The 19,338-nt window shown below is 46.6% G+C and overlaps 1 protein-coding gene across 8 annotated transcripts in view; it reads left to right on the top strand.

Annotated features, from left to right (window-relative positions):
* LOC311008753 (nuclear factor 1 B-type-like) overlaps window positions 1-19,338 on the top strand; it is a 58,777-nt gene that overhangs the window by 3,853 nt on the left and 35,586 nt on the right. For all 8 annotated transcript variants that reach the window (XM_084002598.1, XM_084002597.1, XM_084002599.1 and 5 more), the window contains exon 2: window positions 417-948. In XM_084002598.1, the coding sequence (XP_083858724.1) occupies window positions 417-948 (532 nt within the window). The remainder of the gene's footprint in view (window positions 1-416; window positions 949-19,338) is intronic.

The following is a 19,338-nucleotide window of genomic DNA, read 5'->3' as shown; positions in this document are numbered from 1 at the left end:
GTTTGATAAGAGAAAATGCATCTGTGAGGGGATGCATGCTCCCTGTAGCAGCAGGCTGCAGCGTAGGAGTCCCGCTCAGAGCGTGTTCGGGAAATGAGAGGGGAGACGCCAGTGCATTCAGTCACCGGACCTGCTGCTATTGTAGTGCTGGCAGTTGATATAAACAGTGGAATGTCCTTGTCATACCTGCAGTAGATAAAGCGAGGATGGTAAATCCAGCCAGAAGAGATACTTCCCGCCTTTTAAAGCTGTTGAAACTGCAAATATGATAACATGAGTCTGTCTATGAGGGGTTGTTTATTTGTCTGACTTCCCTTGTGCCTCGAATTAGACTAAACCCATATTGACGTGAGTTTTTAATTACATTTCTCTCCTCCTTGTCTTCTCTTTTTTTTTTCTCTCTCCGATGCTTCCAGGATGAATTTCATCCCTTCATCGAGGCACTTCTCCCTCACGTCCGTGCCATCGCCTACACGTGGTTCAACCTGCAGGCCCGAAAACGCAAGTACTTCAAGAAGCACGAGAAGCGGATGTCCAAGGACGAGGAGCGTGCGGTGAAGGACGAGCTGCTGGGCGAGAAGCCCGAGGTGAAACAGAAGTGGGCGTCCAGGCTGCTGGCCAAGCTGCGTAAGGACATTCGGCAGGAGTACCGGGAGGACTTTGTCCTCAGCGTGACGGGCAAGAAGCACCCGTGCTGCGTGCTCTCCAACCCGGACCAGAAGGGCAAGATCCGTCGGATCGACTGTTTGAGGCAGGCCGACAAAGTTTGGCGCCTGGACCTGGTGATGGTCATCCTCTTCAAAGGCATCCCTCTGGAAAGTACAGACGGGGAGCGCCTCGTCAAGTCTCAACATTGCACCAACCCAGCACTTTGTGTCCAGCCACACCACATAACAGTATCGGTCAAGGAGCTGGACTTGTTTCTAGCGTACTATGTCCAGGACCAAGGTAGGTTTCTGAGCTCCCCGTGTGTGTGTGTGTGTGTGTGTGTGTGTGTTTGTGAGCGACGGCTTGGCAGGGTCAAGGGTCACATGTGTTACATGTTGGCAGCCTGAGACTGGCTGAAATCACCGCTACGTTTGCCAGACAAATAAACATCGGAAACCCGATCGCCGGTACTGTACGTACGCTAAAAGACAATGTAATCAATATTAAACGTCGGACATGTAAATATGTCTCCGGCAGCGTGTTGAGTAATTGCTGAGGCCGGGAATATTACCTCATCTACACACAGGCGTACACACACTGTGCTGTTTGTCTGGATATTAAGATGTGGTAAATGTGGAAAGTTGTAGTATAAGCTGGGTAAATTAAAATGAACCCTGTCGTAGTGTATTTTCCTGGTCATTGCAGATGTGGTGTTTATTAACAGCAAATTATTTTAAAAACCACGGTTGCCCTTACTTTATTAAAAAACCGCAGCACTGACTTTTTTTTAATTTTTGTAATTTGAAAAATCACATTAGAACAAGTTTGTATTAAAATGAGATTTCCACCTTTAAAAAAAGTAACATAATCGTAGTAATAGACGTCAGTATGACCTTTTTTTCCTGTATTTATAAGAAATCGCGTCCGTTATTTAAAATGCGGGTGTTTGTGCTGAAATCGTTCTTTTCTTAATTCCTGAAAACACATGAAAAGCCTTTGGCGGACACACTGGAGCTCGATGTGAAGACTCGATCGAGCATTTTATTCAACACGGTGTGAAATAAGAGGCTGAAAAACTGCGTTGCCAGGTACTCGAATAGGTTTTGAAATGCAAATTTGTTTGTTGGATGTGTTAAAACAGTCTTTTTTTTTTCTCTCCCCTGAACTGAATTATTATAATATATTTTCCCACGTTGATACACAACTGACAATTTAAGCCAAAATGTATGCCTGGAAATGTGCAGCGTCTTCCAAACTGTAAATTGGAAGAACTAAATGATGTTGGATGTTCGGACGAAGTTGAGAAAATATTGTCATTTTATAATTTTTGTATCCGTTGATTTTTTTTCTTCCAAAGCAAATTCAAAATAAGGTCGTCACAGTAAATTACATTTTTAGTCATTCACGTCCGTCACAGTAAACTTCCTCCCTTTATCCAGCGACACCGTAGGAACCCATGTATAGTGTTTCCTGTTGAAATTCCAGCTTGTATTAAATCTATTGACCGGATAACCACTAATACTTACCATCGGGGGGGAGAAACGCTGGTATACCTAGCTCATTATCATCAAACCCTGAGCGCCATTTTGTGTTTGATAAGAGCCAGGCAAAGCAGAAGGCACAGCACACAGACAATAATGGTTGCCACTGGCACCGGGGTTGGCATCAGACCCTCTTTTGTGTCTTTTGTAGGATGCCACCGCTTCTCTAGTTTGCATCTGCTGCATTTTTTTTAACTGTTCAGTAGCAAGTTGAGACTCTTTTTTTCCTCCTCACAATATGCGACGAAATAGTGACTGTTTTGTACTTTAAGGATGCTTTTATTTTGAAGAATGTGTCGCTTGCGGAGGAAAAGCAAATTATTGACGGGGCGATTCATTTCGAATAAAGTACGAACATAATGTTCTTTTTTGGAGAGAGTAACTGATCCAGCGTCGCGTTACGATTATTTACCGTTGTAACTTTGGCAAATACCAAATAGCATTCTTTACCCGGGATCACAGGGACGGCCTTTTTTTTTTTTTTTTTTTTTTTTGCAAGCTAAAGCGTCTTTTCCCTTTCTTCAAGTTACCAAGCAGTGCCCGTCTCCAGACAATGCAGCCATATTGTGGTAGCGTGTGGTGCGCCGCCATTTTGTTTTGCACTGTGCCAGGGAGGCAGGCAAATCAACCAGTAATGGTTGTTAGAGGTTTTGGAGGTTGGCATCAAACCCTCTTTGTCTGCTTTGCAGCATGCCTTTGATTCGTTGGTTGGCATCCGCAATGCAGTGGGCACGTTGGAAAGTTTTTTGACAGTGGCAGAATGGAAGCCATTGCTTTTGTTCTGCTGCAACTGCACGAAACAAATAAACATACAATCAAAGACAAAAGGACCCGGCGAAACGGCCCCCGGTCTGAAACAGAATCTGTTTTTTTGTGCAAACTGCGAGAAAAGAAACGGCTCCGGACCTTTTTTAATGTGGGCTCCCTACCGTCCTGCTACCTGGCAGCGCCTCACTAACTGCAGTGTTGTGTAATTGGATAACAAAAATCGCCGCCGTTATTTGCACAACGGTATTTTTTTTTTCCTTTTTCTTTTTTTTGTGTGTGGCAAAAATCAATAAGTTCAGAGTGTATTTGTGTTTGATTCTGGTGGGTTGCTGCCTGAGAAAGGTCGGCGGGTTGGCAGCGAGTGTGCGGGGTGAATTTAGAGAGGGCACTCAGCCCCCTTGTTCTGGGGCACAGACGCGTTTAGGCTGTAGCACCCATGTGCATGCCCAGATGAATGCCCGCTGGGAAGTAGGCTGGGGGGCTGGGAGTGGGGGTTGTGGCATCCATTGTGCCAACTGGCAGGTCGTGTTCACAGGGCCTTGCCTTCTCTCTCTCACACACACACACACACACACACCAATGCACTGTTCTGTCATTATCTGATAAAACAAGAAGCGTCATTATTTTCCTATTTTTATTATTTCTTGATTCGCCACCTTTTTTCCCAGCCGGGTTCATATTTTGCATATCCAGTTTGACAGCTTGATGGAATAGTTGTAACACGGCACGAAGACAATGGTCATGTTAAGACATGTTGGGATGCTGTCGGCCTTGTTTGTATGTGGCTTTGTGTCAGGCTGCACGTTGCTATTTACTTAACAAATAATAGTTAACATGTGTTAATACAACATGCAAATAAAAGATACTTGAGCAAGCCAATTGACGAATTTGCAGGAATTTAGGGAAATGTTGTGGAAATGAGGTGGCGGTATCTTAATTACAAATTTGGCAGCGGAATAAAATAATAATGGTAGAGTGCAAAGAATTCCAAAGAATGCCTTCTCACCGGTGACGGAGGATTGCTGAGGTAGACCAGCGGTGGGCTAAAGACGACAAGGTCAGCTTTCCCATTACTCTGGTGCTGAAAGTTTACACGGCCATAAAACATCATTACCTTGACACCCCCCCCCCCCCCCCCTCACTAGTAACGTAACTTCTTTTTTTTTCACACTGTCATGATAGTTTGCGGATATGGATGGATTACCTCTGAAAACACGCTGCCATGTTAATGGAGACCTTGTTTTACGAGCGGCAGACTTAACCTCTGCCCCCGGGGTCGTGACCTTTTCAAAGAGATGTGGCAGGGTGTCCTCTGAAGTGTAATTGAGCAAAACAGATCAGTGAAAACGTGCCGTTGCGGGCCCTGGGGCACGTGGAGGAGGACGGGGTTTGCCTTGGGGGGGGGGGTTGGGTAGTGGTGGTCAGGGGACCACCCTTGCTTGTAAGCCCACCCTTGTTGACCTCCTCAATCGGGGTCAAACTACGGCGGTCGCAAGATCATCGGTGGTCTCTTGGCAACTGTTTGTCTCCGCTCCCCCAACACTACTTCTGGTCTGGCTGGTGGTCCCTTGGTTCACTGGTCTAAGTGAGGGGGAGTAGGTACCACTGACTCCCCCCCTTCCCTCCAGTGCCTCAGGCCGGGTATTCCGGCTGGTCCCTATCTCTTAGACTGGCCATTGCCTGCCCTCCACACTGCATGGGGTAGCTGCTTGCATCTTGTTTTCCGCCCCACTGCCTCAGAGGCTTTGGTCAGGCGGCCGGTGCGGAGGCCTGACCTTCTGGGTCGCAGTGGAGGTCTGTGACTAAGCACAACATCCATCCCTCCCTCCCCGTCTCGTCCCCTTATCCTCCTCCGCCATCAGGAATCACCCCTGCGGCACACCGCCCCGGCCAAAACCACTCTCTCGCTCCTTCTCTCTCCCCGCCGCCTTTCTTTTCTCACATCCTGGCTTTCCCTCAAGCCAGAGACTCCGACCATGACAGCTGTCCCAGGCCCAGGCGCTCGGCCAGCGAGAGGGTGGCTGGGCTCCTGCCAGAAGTGTGAAACAAAAGTTGTTGCAAGCAGACAGCGTTATGGACACTACTGTTTGTCTCGCTGTTTTTAGGCTAAGTTATTCGGATTCCTTTCATTTAAAAAAAAAGAAAAAAAGGAAGAAGAATCCGGTTGAGATGATACTCAGGATGGTCCTTCTGGAAGTTGAGTGGAATTTTATTTTTGGACGTGGAGAGCAAATATCGGCAAGGCCGCAAAAATCCAGCTCCTGGGAAAAACCTTAACCTGACTCCGGAGCCATATAGAAAAACTCTTCAGATTGAACCGCACAACCCCGTGCTCAGCTTCCATTCTGGCTTCCTTATTAGTATGCAATAGAGCCTGCGGTGTCTGGCTACCTCTCTGTCAGAGCCATAACCTATCGAACACATTCTCTCAATCTAATCCACTTAGAACTCCCTCCCAGCTTCACCGCTTGCCTTATTGATTTCCGCTTCCCACTAAATGTCCTCCCGATCCTTTTTCTCTTAACCCCGGGAGCTATTTGTGTTTTTGCAGTGGTCTTTTCTTTCTTCTTGTTTTCCTTTTTTTTTTTTTTTTTGTCTCTTGCCTTCTTTCTTCTTTCTTTCTTGCCTGCTTGCTTACTTTCTTTCTCTCTTAACAGCTTCACTCCCGCTCCAGGATCTTTGGTTGTTTGTGATCTCCATCTGACTTTCCTCTGCCTCCCTCTCTCCCCTCCTGTTCTTTCTCAAACACTAACCTGGGTGCAGTGCAGCCAGGTTGCCTGGCTCAGTATGAGGCTTGTGTTATTAGCAGCGGGGTTTTGCTCGAGCAAATACCTCAAGGCTTAAACAGGCCGTGTTACCTCCTTGGCCCTCTTTTGTGTGCCATGTGTACATAAATCTCCATGGAAACAAGGCAACTCGGAGCAGAGGCCACTGAGAAATGTGGATGCCTTCTTTTTCAGCTAAATTTACAACTCTCTCCTTTGCTCTGCTACAGTGTTGTTTAATTTGCTTGTGTCACAGTTTGCGCTGTTGCATCCGTCAAAAAATGAGACGAGGCTTTTCTTCGGCATTCTAAGGCATTGTGTTGGCAAGGCTTTCTTTTTGTGCATTTCAGCAGGAGACTCGATGTTGCGTTTGGGGCTACACTTGGTTAAGGACGGCAGTTTGTGTCATTAGTCTATGGTTAAGATCCCAGCTTCACCACACTTTCCCAGGCTTTTGGGGAGGACCCCAAATGCATTTCAAATCCCCCCGAGGCCACTTGACTGGAGGACCGGCACCTCCCACTCCTCCCGGATAGATTCCCCACCCCCACCCTGTCTGCCGGTCCTCCCCAAATGAAGACAAATGGATACATTCACCCCCTATCCCAGGCACTACACTGTACCTCACTGTCCTGCCTTACAAAGCAGGCCCTCCCTATTGCCTGAGTTTCTCCATCCAATGGCTGCTTTCTTTCTCTCTCTCCCTCTCTTATTTTGACATCACACTTGCACAACTTGATAGAAAAACGTACTGTTGTCCCATCTGCCTGCTAGACTGGTCCCGTCGGACGCCACGGTCTGGAGTGGGAAGGGGGACAAAAAGGTTCAGGGAGGAGAATACATGTGAAGATGTTTTTTGACCTCCCATTTTTTTTTTTTTTTTGCAAATCAGCCAGGAGAAAAGCACCCTCAAGTACCAGACTGAGACTTTCATGCAAAAGCCAGTCCCCTTTATCCAGGAAGGAGCCTTGTGAACAAGCAATGAAGGGAAGAAGGGAAAAAAACGGGAAGGGGTATAGTAGGTGGGGTGTGATGGGGAACTTTGGGCAGGGACAGACAATCAGAGCGGTTGCCCAGGAGACACTAACTTCTCTGTGCAGCGCCCCCACCCTGTTTGCCCCATCAAAGTCTTTTCAGCCCAGACAGGGTCGATCAGTGGCCCAGAGTGATGGTTGTCTCTTCTTTTGTCTGGCGGTACAGTACGGCCCATCACTGTGACGGCTCGACAAGACCTGAGCGGGACAGAAAAAGAAAGGCTCGCCATAGTAGCGCTGTGCAAAATGTACTTTTGGGTGGGCGTGTTGCTGTTAGGGGTGGTGGGCAAATCCCCCTGAGGATTTCTTTCTAATGTCAGTGCAGCGGGTCAAAGAGGGGATATGGTGTCTGGGGCTTGGGAATGGCCTTGCTCGGGACGGATTCATCAGCGCCCCATTGAGTTGTCAAAGCTAGCCAAAGAGCTTCCACTCCTCCCTCACATATGTCAGGTTCACTCTCCCAAAAAAAAAAAAAAACACTCCCAAATTTAGAAACCAACTCTCGATCGGCCATATATTCAGCGTAATAAACAATACGACCCCCAATATGGTTGTTTGTTTTTATTGACCCATGCAGAAAAGTTATAGAACAGCGGAGAAGGCAAGGAGAGTAGGAAAATAAGTCATTTACATTTTTAGCACTTCCATAAACATGCAGTCTTTTACGAGAGACAGCATCTTTGAGCAGCGTAGTTAAAGTGAGCTACTGTATATATAGAGGGAATGACAGGAAGACGGGAAATATGGACACCTTGTTGGTTAGAACAACATGACATTCTCATATCTCAGGATCACTAAACAGGCAGGTGTTACAGATTTTCTGCAGAAGTACGTGTGAAGGGTCTGATTTTTTTCAAGGACACCTTCCATAAAGTCAAGAAAACAGACACATTTCAAGATTTCTATGTTAAAATTGAATGCAGACTATCCATTACTATAAGAATTCCCTTTTGCAAAATGTCATTCCATGTGAATATAAATGTTTTTAATGCGTAGGAAACTGCTTCCACGTGTCACGATGAAATTGTTTGCTGCTGTGCAACTCCTTGTCTTAGTCCAACGCCGTGTGGACCCTGTGATTAAAGCTCGCTGCAGTACTAACAAGACGGTTAATGAAGCCCGTTATTTTTACTGGGGAAGAACGGGGCTCGTTACCATGGTGCCTCCTGAAATCCTATATGATCTGACTCCAGAAAGCTCCAGAATTGGCCCGCTCCCTTCCTCTGGCACAAAGCTCCAGCTGTTAACTTTGCTGCACTTTTTTTTTTTTTTTTCTTCTTCCAAACATTTTATATGCAAACACAAAAATGCACACGCGGGGACACATGTTCGCCCCATATATATACATGTGCATGTCGAGAAAAAAAACCCCCACAAACGGATTATTGCTCACCTGCACTCCGGCTCAAAAGACCGCATTTAGATTCAGTGAACCGCGACACCTCACAATAACAACAGCGCTCCAGCGTCTGCCGGGCGAAAATTGAAAGTGAGAGCGCTTTAATAGCTTGTTCCGGATATACTGAGTCAGGATTGTAATTAGGCCTCCAACATGTGCGCAGACCTACAGCCCTCAATTACACTGTGGATTCTTACCGAAAAAATAACTCCACCGTCCCTCTCTGGAAGCTCATGGTGAAGCTCTACCAAGCACATTTGGCTAACAAGGTCGCCACGAGCCATCTTTGGTGCCTGACCCTGTTTAATTTGTGTGTGTGTGTGGGGGGATGATGTAATAACTGATCATCCCTCGTTATTTTCACAAAACTGTTTGCAACCTGTGGTCGGGGATTTCTTCGGGCTTAGCAAAGCGTTTTGAGCAGTTATGATAATGACCCTTGTTGACCTACAGATGGCTAAATGAGTAATGCTCAGACTCATCATCTCTGATGGGATCCCAGCTGAGTCTGCTTGGTGTTTCCCAGGAACATCTTCATCTGCTTATAGACGTCTGTTTCGCAAACTATTAGACGCTCGCCAGACATTTTTTCGCCCCTTTTTTCTGTAAAACCTCTGGCTGTAACTTGGTTTGCCATGTGTGTCTTGTTAAGGGCAGTTATGACAAATGGCAGCAGCTGTACAAACTAATCTCTCTGTAGCTTTCACACATGGCGCCCAATTAACAATGGACCACTGTGGGGCCCTAATCCACGGTGCAGCCATCCTCTGGTCCCGCTCGCTGAGCCAACCGCCCCAGGAGACTCTTCCCCGTTCAGATGGGTTCGGGTTGGAGGAGCGGCAGCCATCTTGTTTGTTGGGTGTTTTTTTATTTGACATTTGAGCGTTCGGACCCGCGTGCACACATGAACTCACGTGTATCCGGCTGCCTTAACACACATGCACGCAGCTGCAGTTGATAGATTTTGCAAAGTGGTTGGTGAGTGGGAGCGACGTGTGTGTGTGTGCGTCTTCCTGCTACTTCCCAGTGGTTGTATGATGATAAACTGCTGTTTCTTGAGCCTTCCATAGCTAGAATGCATTGTGTAATGCACTTAAAGTGTGAGGTGAGAGTGCTTTAAGCAGTGCATTCACTACCTCCGCAGTCTAATATACCATACGAAGGCAGGGGGATGTTAGCCCACACTTACTTAATGGTTCTTTTTTGACTTTGGAGTGATTCCAACACTGCTACTCACATACACAAATAATATCCATCCACTCTCCCAGGAAAAAAAAGTTTCATCGTGTGAAGTCTTCCTCCTCATCCAAGAGCATGTCAGCACGGCCCTCGCTAAAGTATCTTCACTTCGGTTTTAGATTACAATTAATAATTTGCAATACTGTAGTCACTTGGATGCAAAAGCGGCGTGAATTGTTGTTTCCACATTTCCTTCGGAAATACTCGGATGCGAAAACAAAGCCACAAACGGGGAGTTTGAGACTCAAAAGAAGGGTGTTGAAGGGTCGACGGCCATGAGGAAAGCGATGCGGGCCTCTGCCAAATCTATGACATGAATGAAACAAATGGATGAAGGAAAATGAAAATGGTTGGGGTGTGATCTCTGGCAGGCAGTGCGAAACCAGTGCCAACTATTATGAATGGGGAAACCGCCGCTGAGCTAATGAAAAAAAAAAAAAAAAAGAGAAAAGAAAAGAAAGAACTCACTTTTTTCATCCGCCATCCAAGAATAATTAACCGCGTGCAGGCCTTCTGGTGAGGGTGGAGGAAGACACTTGACTCACATCTCACAGCAGAGGAGGACAGTGAAACAGACGGAGGGGAAATGGACGCAAGGAAAAGGGGGTTTTGTTTGGGGGGGCAGAGAACGCAGAGTTCTTCGCTGTGAGGAAGAGGGCAGGTGAAACCAAGATTACAGATCACATGTGACATAAAACCTCTACATTCTGTCCATTATGAAGACACATAATGACACACACACACCTTCAGCTCTTAACGTAATCCCTCCTCTAGGTGTTTGGTGACTGGGTTTAAGGAATCTGCAGGGATTATGTACTGTACTGTAGCGCTGTAGTTCGACAGAAAGTTCTTTTTGCGTTTATGTCTTAATAATTCGAACATGTTTTTGGTTTTTCGGACCAAATCGAGGCAATTTTGAGACGTCTTCTCGGGCTCTGTGAAATTATGATGGACATTCTTTCCCCAAAACAAAACGTAAAAAAAAAAAAAGAATCTGTCAAAAATAATCAATCCATAATGAAAATAATAATCTGTTCCAGCCCCCTCGCTGCAGCGTAATGTCCTACGCCGAGTGTATCTCTTACAGCCGTCTCTGTGGGATGACATGATGGAAAGAGCAGAATGGGGGCCAGATGTACGTTTATATATAGGACCTGACAAGGGTACAGAGCAGGACACCAGGCAGAGGCGTTGCATATCACATGCACCCTATCACGTGCGCCACATGTACTGTATGTGAAGCAACAAAAAAAACAACTGTTAATGACGCATGCCTGCTTCACGATAGAGATGCTGAAAGAAGGTGAAGAAGCTAATTACAGGAGTTCGAGGGTATAATTAGATTTTACTAGTTTGTAAGTGAATGCGTGGGGTTAAACTTGCAGTGTTCTCGTCTCCGGGTGAGTTGCATGACTTTTTTTTCTTTTTTCTGTCACCGAGGGGGCCCCCGTGGGCACGGACTTTTATTTTAATCCATTATCAACCCTCGGCGCTGTAGCCAAGAACAACAACAATGTTTTTGTTTTAACCGTTAAACCTTTTTTTTTTTTTTTAATCGGCATCTTGTATGCCACGAACATCACCCAGGGCCCCGGACAAAGCGCGCACTGTTTGGAGGCAAACGCTCAAAAACAAAAAGTGGTTTCCCCATTATGGCAATCAAAGCAACGTTATCAGCGATCAACATATTCTCACCCAGAGACAGAGAGGAGAAGAATGCCCCATTGACTGATACTGCCTGCTAGGCCAGTCGCGCTGATCTCCTGAAGAAAAGACCAGTGTCGCTGGTGGAGCACCCCCCCCACCACCCCCACCCACTCCTCCCAACTGCCTCCCCACTCTTTGCCCTTCTCCCTCTATATATGTCTCAATACTTGGGGGGGATCTTAGAAGAGGGGGAGCCTGCATGTGTGTGTGCGTGTTGTCGGGGTGCCGCTGGGCGACTCTCTCCCATGCTGGTGGTGCACGGGCGGGGCGGGTGGTGCACGGGCGGGGCGAGTGGTGGGGTTGAAAAGACGGAGCCGTCACCTGCCAGACTGCTGGAATGTTAATGCCGTGGCTCTGATAATTGGATTTTGTACACACCGTCTGTGAGGAACGTCCAGCAACTTTCCCCCTCTTATTGTTCGGCCCAGCCCCGGACCCTCAATAGGGCTCGGCTATGTTTATACAAGCACTCACGTCTCAATAAAGACTGTTTACAATGCGTGTGTGCATGTGCGAGTGTGTGTGTGTGTGGCGGCCCGACTCCTGAATCGCGGCGCAATCGTGTGTGACGGGGGAACTGAAATGAAAGCAAAAGAGTGTCAGATTATGAAGATTTGGCAAATATTTAAGATATTAAGAGATTTGTCCGGACTTAGGGTGGGATTTGCCCAGATTTTAGGAGCGTTGCAGTAAGATTTTGTACATGCGTGGATTAAGGACTTTTCACAATGGGACCTTGAAACCGCATAGATGGTTGTTTTGCCAACTATTCAGCGCTGAGCCGTCCCGGTCAAAGGCAGGCACGCCCACTCTGAGGTCAAAGGTGACGAGGAAGCGCTTGGTATTGGTGGGATGTGTCTGCGTACATGTGTACATGATCTGGGATCATTAAGGGAAGTTATGGCTCTTGTTTGCATCGGGGGGGAGCCTGGAATCGGGCCGGGAGCCGTGACGCACTGCTTTCCCCTCTCCCTGGCCTCCCATGCTATTTCCACCAAGGCTGCAGCGGCTTGAGCTGGTTAAATGTCTCGGCTGCACTGACCTAAATTCCTCATATTCACCTCAGAAGACCTTTCCCTTGGCCAACCAACCGTTTTTTTTTTTTTTTTCATCCTCTATAGTCTTTCAATGCAATGAGCATATGCTGTGTTTGTGTATAAAAGTTCCTTCCTGTACATAAGGAAGCTGGAAAAAAAAAAGTCATCCTATTCCCAGCTGTAATGGCTCTGAGCAGGACTGCTCAAAACAATGACAGAGGGTTTTTTTTCTCCTTTTTGGCAGAGAGACTTGTTGTGGTTAGATAAACAGCCTCTAATTGCATTTAATCTGCGTTAAAGTAAGGTATTTGGAACAATTACTTTGGTATGTTTACCAAACAGCTGGTGTGTGTGGATCTTTTTTTTTTTCTCTCTCTAAGATGTAATGGATTTGGTTCACCTCGCTGGTTAGTGGGAAAATAAGATAGGCGCTACATTAACTTATGCATGGCTTTGTATTCAGGCTTCAACTGTTACAGAAATAACAGAAAAAAAAACAAAAAAACGATTTAGTTTGTGTACGATTTCATTAAAGTTAAATAGCTTCGGTTCGGGTGCCAGATTTTCATTTTGGAACACGCCGCCACTTCTTTTTGGGAAACAAACGCAATCGAAAAGCATAGGTCATTACCTCGAATATAATATTAATTAACAGCATTATTCTTACGTCGCAACGTGTTTAATTAAAGTGCAATGCGTTTTGCAAAGAGACGGCAATACTTTAAATGTGCAAAGGAGTGGTGTTCCCAATATTTTTAATTCCCTCCTTTTTTGTGGTGTTAAAACGATTTAAAATCAAAATGTTATGCATAGTGAAGGCTAACAGAAAGCATAACAGTGTTGAAGGAGTATATTCATTCACTGTCTTGCTCTCTTCCCTTTAACCTGGCAGTAGTGTGTTGCATAAACAATGGTCTGGGCAGCCACCTTTGGGCTATTGTAGCTTTCCACGTGGGTTGAACTCTGGCCAAGTGGATGTTGTTGCAGGAGACGGCCCTGCAAGCCAAACGCGCGAGCCAACCAGAGGCCTCCGTTCCAGGAGGCGAGCACTCACTGGACGACACCCGGGGATAGTAGTGTTTGACAGCTCTTGGATCGCGTAAAAAAAAAAAAAGGAACTTAACTTAAATTCAAACAGAGACGGGCAAATTGTCCAAAAACATAAAAATTACCTGCAAATTAAAACGAAACTCAAGCCACACTTTGGACAGGGGGGGATAAAGCGCTTGTGTGTGTGTGTTGTGTGATTTGACATGCTGCGTGTGTTTAGTATTCATAATGAGGTGTTGCAAAATGCATGCTCTCTGCATATCTTGCTCGACTCAGCCGCCACCTGTATAAACAACAGTGCTGTTGCGAAACGGTTCCAGGGAAAGGCTCTTCCCGGGCCCGTTGTCAGAATGAGGTCAGCGAACACTACTCTTTTCTCTCTCTCCTGCTTGTTTTCCCTCCTTCTTCGCTGCCTCTCTCTCTCTCACACACACTCTTAGTTGTACTTTGTCCTTCTACAGCACTTGATCAACTTTGAGGCGTCTGCGGCCACAACGCTCGCCGTGCACGCGTGTTGTTTGGACAAGCTTATTAATGTCCATGAGCGAATTTGTCTTCGTATTCAAAAGGGTTATTAATACAATCAGACTTTAAGGCAATCCCGTTGGATCCACTTGTATATTTGCTTTGGTTGGTAACCGGGATTGGAGGTTGCAGTGTCTGAATTCTCAAAGCATGACATAATTTGACCCCCCTTCCCCTCCCTGATCATTTTACCCCCATCGCAGCACAAAAAGTGCGCTCGGAGACGCAAGGGGAGTGCACATGTATCATATGCATGAAGTTGAGGAAGCACCTAATCGAGCCCGCCCCCGCCAAACGGCAGTGCTCCCAGAGGCACCGCCGGTGGACCGCGTCGTGTCTGGAACACTGTAACAGGATCTCCAGAGAGGAGCACAAAATGGGCGCTTTGTGTCCAGGATTTGTCCAGACAATCCCAGATAAGGAAACCCAACAAGGGCGAGCCCGAAGGAGCTGCCTCTGCGACTTGAGCAAATAACCTTTAATCTAGGTCACGCAGCCAGATAGAGGGGGGGCGAAAGCCAAAGTACCAGCGATGGCATTAGCGGTGACGTAAGTGATAAAGAGGAACCAAGCAAACCCAGATGCTTTAATTTAAGTCAAAATAACGATGAATGGTTTGTCCAGCACCGTATATCCTTCATGGTACCTTTTTACTGCTGGATTTGTCAGCAGAAATCATAAAGCTCTGGGTAGCTACACACTTAAATCATTAGCTTCTCCGTATGTTGACCTTTCACTGATATTTATGGAGCCCTGACACCCTGTGCACGCTTGGTAGCCTTCCAAAACTTTAAGAAAAATCAAATAACAGCACAAGAGCGTCCCATAATGGAGTCATTTCTATGTTTAGTCGGAAAGGCCTGAATCCCGCTGGAACCAATGAACAAGCTCAATGTGGTCGATTCCACTCTGAGGCAACGGTTGCCGCGGTGGGCTGAGCCCACGAGAAGTCATAAGAAGACGCCGTCAAAACTGTGGCAAAACTATGTCTCCCTCTGCCCACATCTCGTCCCAAAACAATCGATGGGGAGAGAAGGCTGGGGGGACACGGGACCAGATCCCTACACGGGACCATATGTGTCGGCAGACCACAAAACGCTGAAGCCATTACTTGGCCCACTCTAGTGAAATTGAAAGCAGGAGCCAGTAACAGCAGCAGCAACAGCTAGTTTTGGCTGCGTGCATGGGGGCAGCGTAGGGAAAAGCCCAGTCAGATGGTAGTGCTCACGCTGACTTGTTGACGGCAGCAGGGCTGCAGACGGCTCGATGTCTTGTTGTCATAGCGCCAGCTCCTCCCTCTCGCGACCCCTCTGCGATGATGTTTATGCGCTTCTTTCTGCTTCCAGTTTGTGCGGTTGTCGAAGCCCTCGTATGGACTAATAGAACCCGCCGTCTTTTTGACGATACGACCATGTGTTGTGTTTTATAAAGAGCAAACATGAAGCTTTTATTCCTTGAAGGCTTTTCTGCTAAACCTCGAGACGACACGTCCGGCTGCAAAATGGAAGCTCACCAAGATGCAAGGTTGCATTACGAGTGCTGAAAACAATATTTAGGCGACGCTGTCTCATGTTCATGTTATATTAATGATGAAACGTTCATCCAACCACCGTGTCATTGTAAGCTGCAACACTACTCTTGGCATTTTAAAAAGGCACGGTAAGAACAGTATACCCTTGGCGTTTAGGTAGCCCCTCCCCCTCCGGTATCCAGCTTTCCCTTCAATCTCCATGCTGCCGTGTGCCCTGCAGGGACCGCATGCATCTAATGAATTAGTTCAGGGTATTGCGTTACGTGTAGCTTACATCATGCGTTGTGATTTTTGGTAATTTACGTGCAAGATGCGATTATGTGTGGGAAATTTCTGCCAAGTTTTCTTTCTGGGAAATAACTCTCCCTCATGTGAAATACATGTGGCAGCCGGTTGATTTTTATTAGCAATGTTGTTGTTGTTCATGTGTTGGAGCTTGTTGGAAAGTTCATGCACGCTCATGCTTTTGCTTAACAGGCTTTTGTCTGCCGCTCGTACGCTCCGACATTCGTCTCATATTCTCGACGTAATTCCTTTAAGCTGAGTCGCTCAACTTGGACCGTCTGGTGCCATCGCTCCTAGGTTTCATGTAAAAAGGGAACATTTACTTGCAAACTGGACGTCCTCGAGGTGGCACGTCATTCTGTTGTGCTTGCAACGTCTTTACTGACTTTTATTTTGGCGGGGTGGCATGCGTTTTGCCGGATAAGGCCTCGCGGAGTAAGACTTATCTTCAAGCACACGTCTGTCATCTGCTGCTGCAGACAGAGTGCTCTTTCATTCGCTCCAGTGAAAGAGGGTTCACAGAGATTTAAGGGCCGGCATTGTTTGTGCTCCGCGATGCTTAATCAATTTTGATTGGACACCATATTAAAAAACTTTGGGTTCTGGGCTCTTTGTCTAAAACAAGATCCCGTCCTGCGCAAAAAAAAAAAAAAAAAAAGAAAGGAGCGACGCCGCCTCACATGGGTGGATGATGTGGACAAAGACACGCTGACAGAGTTAAGCCAAATGATGGAGGAGATGAGGACAGATGAGAGTGGAGATCTACAGCAGAGTGGAAGTTAACACCCAACACCGCCTGCATAAAACTTCTGCATACTAAAAAAAAATACTGTTATTGTTAAAAAAAAAAAAAAAAAAAAGTTTCTGCAGCTTTGCCTCCGATGTCTTATCTTTCCTCGAGCTCCTGGAGTAAGATGGCGGCTTACTCCTAAAGCACTTCACTTTCCCACACAGCCCCCTGCACTCCATTTCACTGCAGCACTGATTACACATAGTGTTTACATATTCCATAGAGCACTGTGACAGAGATAAACCTCTCCTGATGCTTATCCCCCTGGCCACAATGTGGAAACCACTAAGATATAATGTAAACCAAACGTCGCAGCTGCCCTTTCATGTCTCAAGTGCCAGTTCTCCGTGCTGAGCGAGAAATTTTCGAGAGCTCGCCTTTAAGTAGCGTTGGTTAAATTAAAGTTAAAACCATCGCGCTCTTTTTTTTGTAGTGCGTTTTGGTCTTTCACACGTGGTGGCACAGAAAAACAACTTTGGTTGAATTAAAACCCCAGATTTGGATACTTTTTTTTTCGCTCCAAAATACAAATTATGTGCACTTTGACCAACTCCTCTTTCTTGATGGCTTGTTTTTGAGCCGCTCTGGTGCAGAGGAGTATTTGACACACATAGCTTTGAGTTTTGGGAGTGAATATCTGTGGCGTGGGATAGGCGTCTGATACCAAATGTGATTAATGATCCGCACATCAGCGACGGAGGGGGAGCGCTCCCCCCTTTATAAAGTGGGTTGTGGGATTATACAGAGGGCTGTACTCGGAGGACTTCTTGGCATTAATTGGCCCGTCTCTCCTGTGGCTCCACGTATTTTGCTGTCACTCTCCCCGGCACGTCGCGGCTCGGCGCATGTTATCACTCTCGGGTTCCTCCGCCGTAAATGTGTCACGGGGAAATTGCGCTGGCCTAAAAATACCCATGCATGTGCATTTCCCATCATCTCATATTTGAGGTTCCCGAGTGTCTCTCAGGCTGCTTGGGACCCGGGTGCAGCATTAGTACCCCCCCCCCCCCCCCCCCCCCCCGCCCCCCTGCAGCCAGGGATTAGGTGCCTCGCAGACATGAACGCACTCAGTGGCCTCTACAGTTGGGAGTGTACTCTATAGGCTCCGTTCTCCTCGCACAGCACCTGCGCCACACCTTTGTTTTACAATGTACTGGTGAGAGCGAGTATTTGCCGGAGGACTACTGCTCAGTATACATAACCTGCTACCAGGACACACACACACGCGCTCTTACAGTTGAGTTTACAGAACACGCTGTACTACAGTCGCCAAGGTTAACTAAGGGAAATGAGGTTACAATCTTCTTTAATGAGAAGTGCTCTGTCAAGTTGAGCCGGTTTGCAAAGCACCTTGAATCCCCTTCTTTTTTTCCAACAGTCCATACAACTCCACGGCAAGTCTTGCGTAGCGCCGGCGTGCGACGACGCCGGTGATTTATTGTTAGTCACTGTAACTATGTCGACGTCTTCTTCGCCACTTTGACAGACTTGTTTTCTCCCTGCTCTACATTGCCTCCAATAAATCTAAAAAAACTAATCCACCAAGTGCGAGCTCATCCCTCTTAATTTGTTTGCTTGCTTTGCGTCCGTGAAGATGTTCTCCAGTGACATCTAAGCTATCACGTTGACAACCCCAAGTGGCTCCTAATACTCCGCCTGATTCTCTTCTATAGCTGCTTTGATGCTCCCTTTATTATGTTCAACGGGGCTATTTTGTCCCCTCCTCCTCTTGTTTACCCCCCCTCGGATAAAGCTTGAACTTGCAGTCTTCCGCTTGGCCACTTGGGCAAAGCTGAAGCCTACTTTAATCAAGACGGGAATGACCCACTTCATCTCATGCTAATTTGTTTTTTTGAGGGGAAATTAGAGATTGACTGAAGAAATGATTTTGGTCTCTTTCATAAGCTTATATCTGTGCATGAAGTAGGCTATGGTGACAGAATTCCTCTGTGGCTTTTTTTCCTTTTTACAAACGCTGGAACGCTGTTTTCCATAGGAGATTGAACATTGAATAACTTTGCTTGGCTGTTTGTATAAAAGCAGGCCCTAATCTGTTGTAAAGCAGGGAAAGTGGCCCTTTTTACAAGGTGCTAATGGCCTGATAATTCTTGGGGAAAGGCAAAGTGACCAGTTCCTTCAGCTGAGGGTTTACTACCTACTGCCCTTTGACCCCTTTCTGTCAGGGGGAAGTTGTTGATGTACCATCACTGTGCATTGCAATTATTTACACTTATAAAAAGACCAACCTACCAATTATCCCTATCAGTGGACACATTATTAGGCTTTCATTTTTGAGGCTATAGTGTGTAATGTTTTCACTAGAAATTATGACCTCATACATTAACAGCAGCAAACTGTTTTCCATGTAAAGATATAGTGGTGTAATGTCTCCTGAAGCCACTCTCCCTCTGTGTGTGTTGTTATTGCTATTATCTCGTATTATGCCTCCGAGCCTCGTGTGTAGACGTATCGTATGAAAAGCCTTTTATATCCTAACTATCCATATCATTAAATGAGCTAATAGCCCGTCCTCCTTTCTTTCCAGCGAGCCTCCTTTAGATGTATTTACTAGGCCTTGTTGTCTTTATGGTTTCCTCTGGCAAATTGTGCGTAAATAGCGGTGGATAAAACGAGAGGTGATTTAGTGGGCCTCGTCACAATGCGCCCTGCTCCGGTGGCCGCTTCCTACCTTTGTGTGGTCGAGGGCTCAGGGGTGCGGCAGCGGATACATGGCCCGGGTCCCGGCAGGCTCCGAGGAGGGAAGGAAACCTGGTGTCAAAGGCGATCGCTCGCTGCTCCTGTTATCTAAGCAACAGATACAAGACTTAAATGTGCAGTCGGAGGGGGGCGGGGGGGGGGGACTATTAACTGGATGCATAAAATGTCAAGTCACAAGTTTTTAATTGCAACACATGTTTTAGCGTTCGCAGGAAACTCATAATAAGCCATTTTCCCAAATGAAAGCAGCAAAAAGAAAAAAAGCAGTGGAAAGCGTGTTGCGTGAGGACTGCTGCTGCAT

Source organism: Eutrigla gurnardus (assembly GCF_963514095.1).
Source record: "Eutrigla gurnardus genome assembly, chromosome: 23".
NCBI classification, from domain to species: domain Eukaryota; kingdom Metazoa; phylum Chordata; class Actinopteri; order Perciformes; family Triglidae; genus Eutrigla; species Eutrigla gurnardus.
Note: the sequence above shows the minus strand (reverse complement) of the source record. Positions and strands in the feature narration are given on the sequence as shown.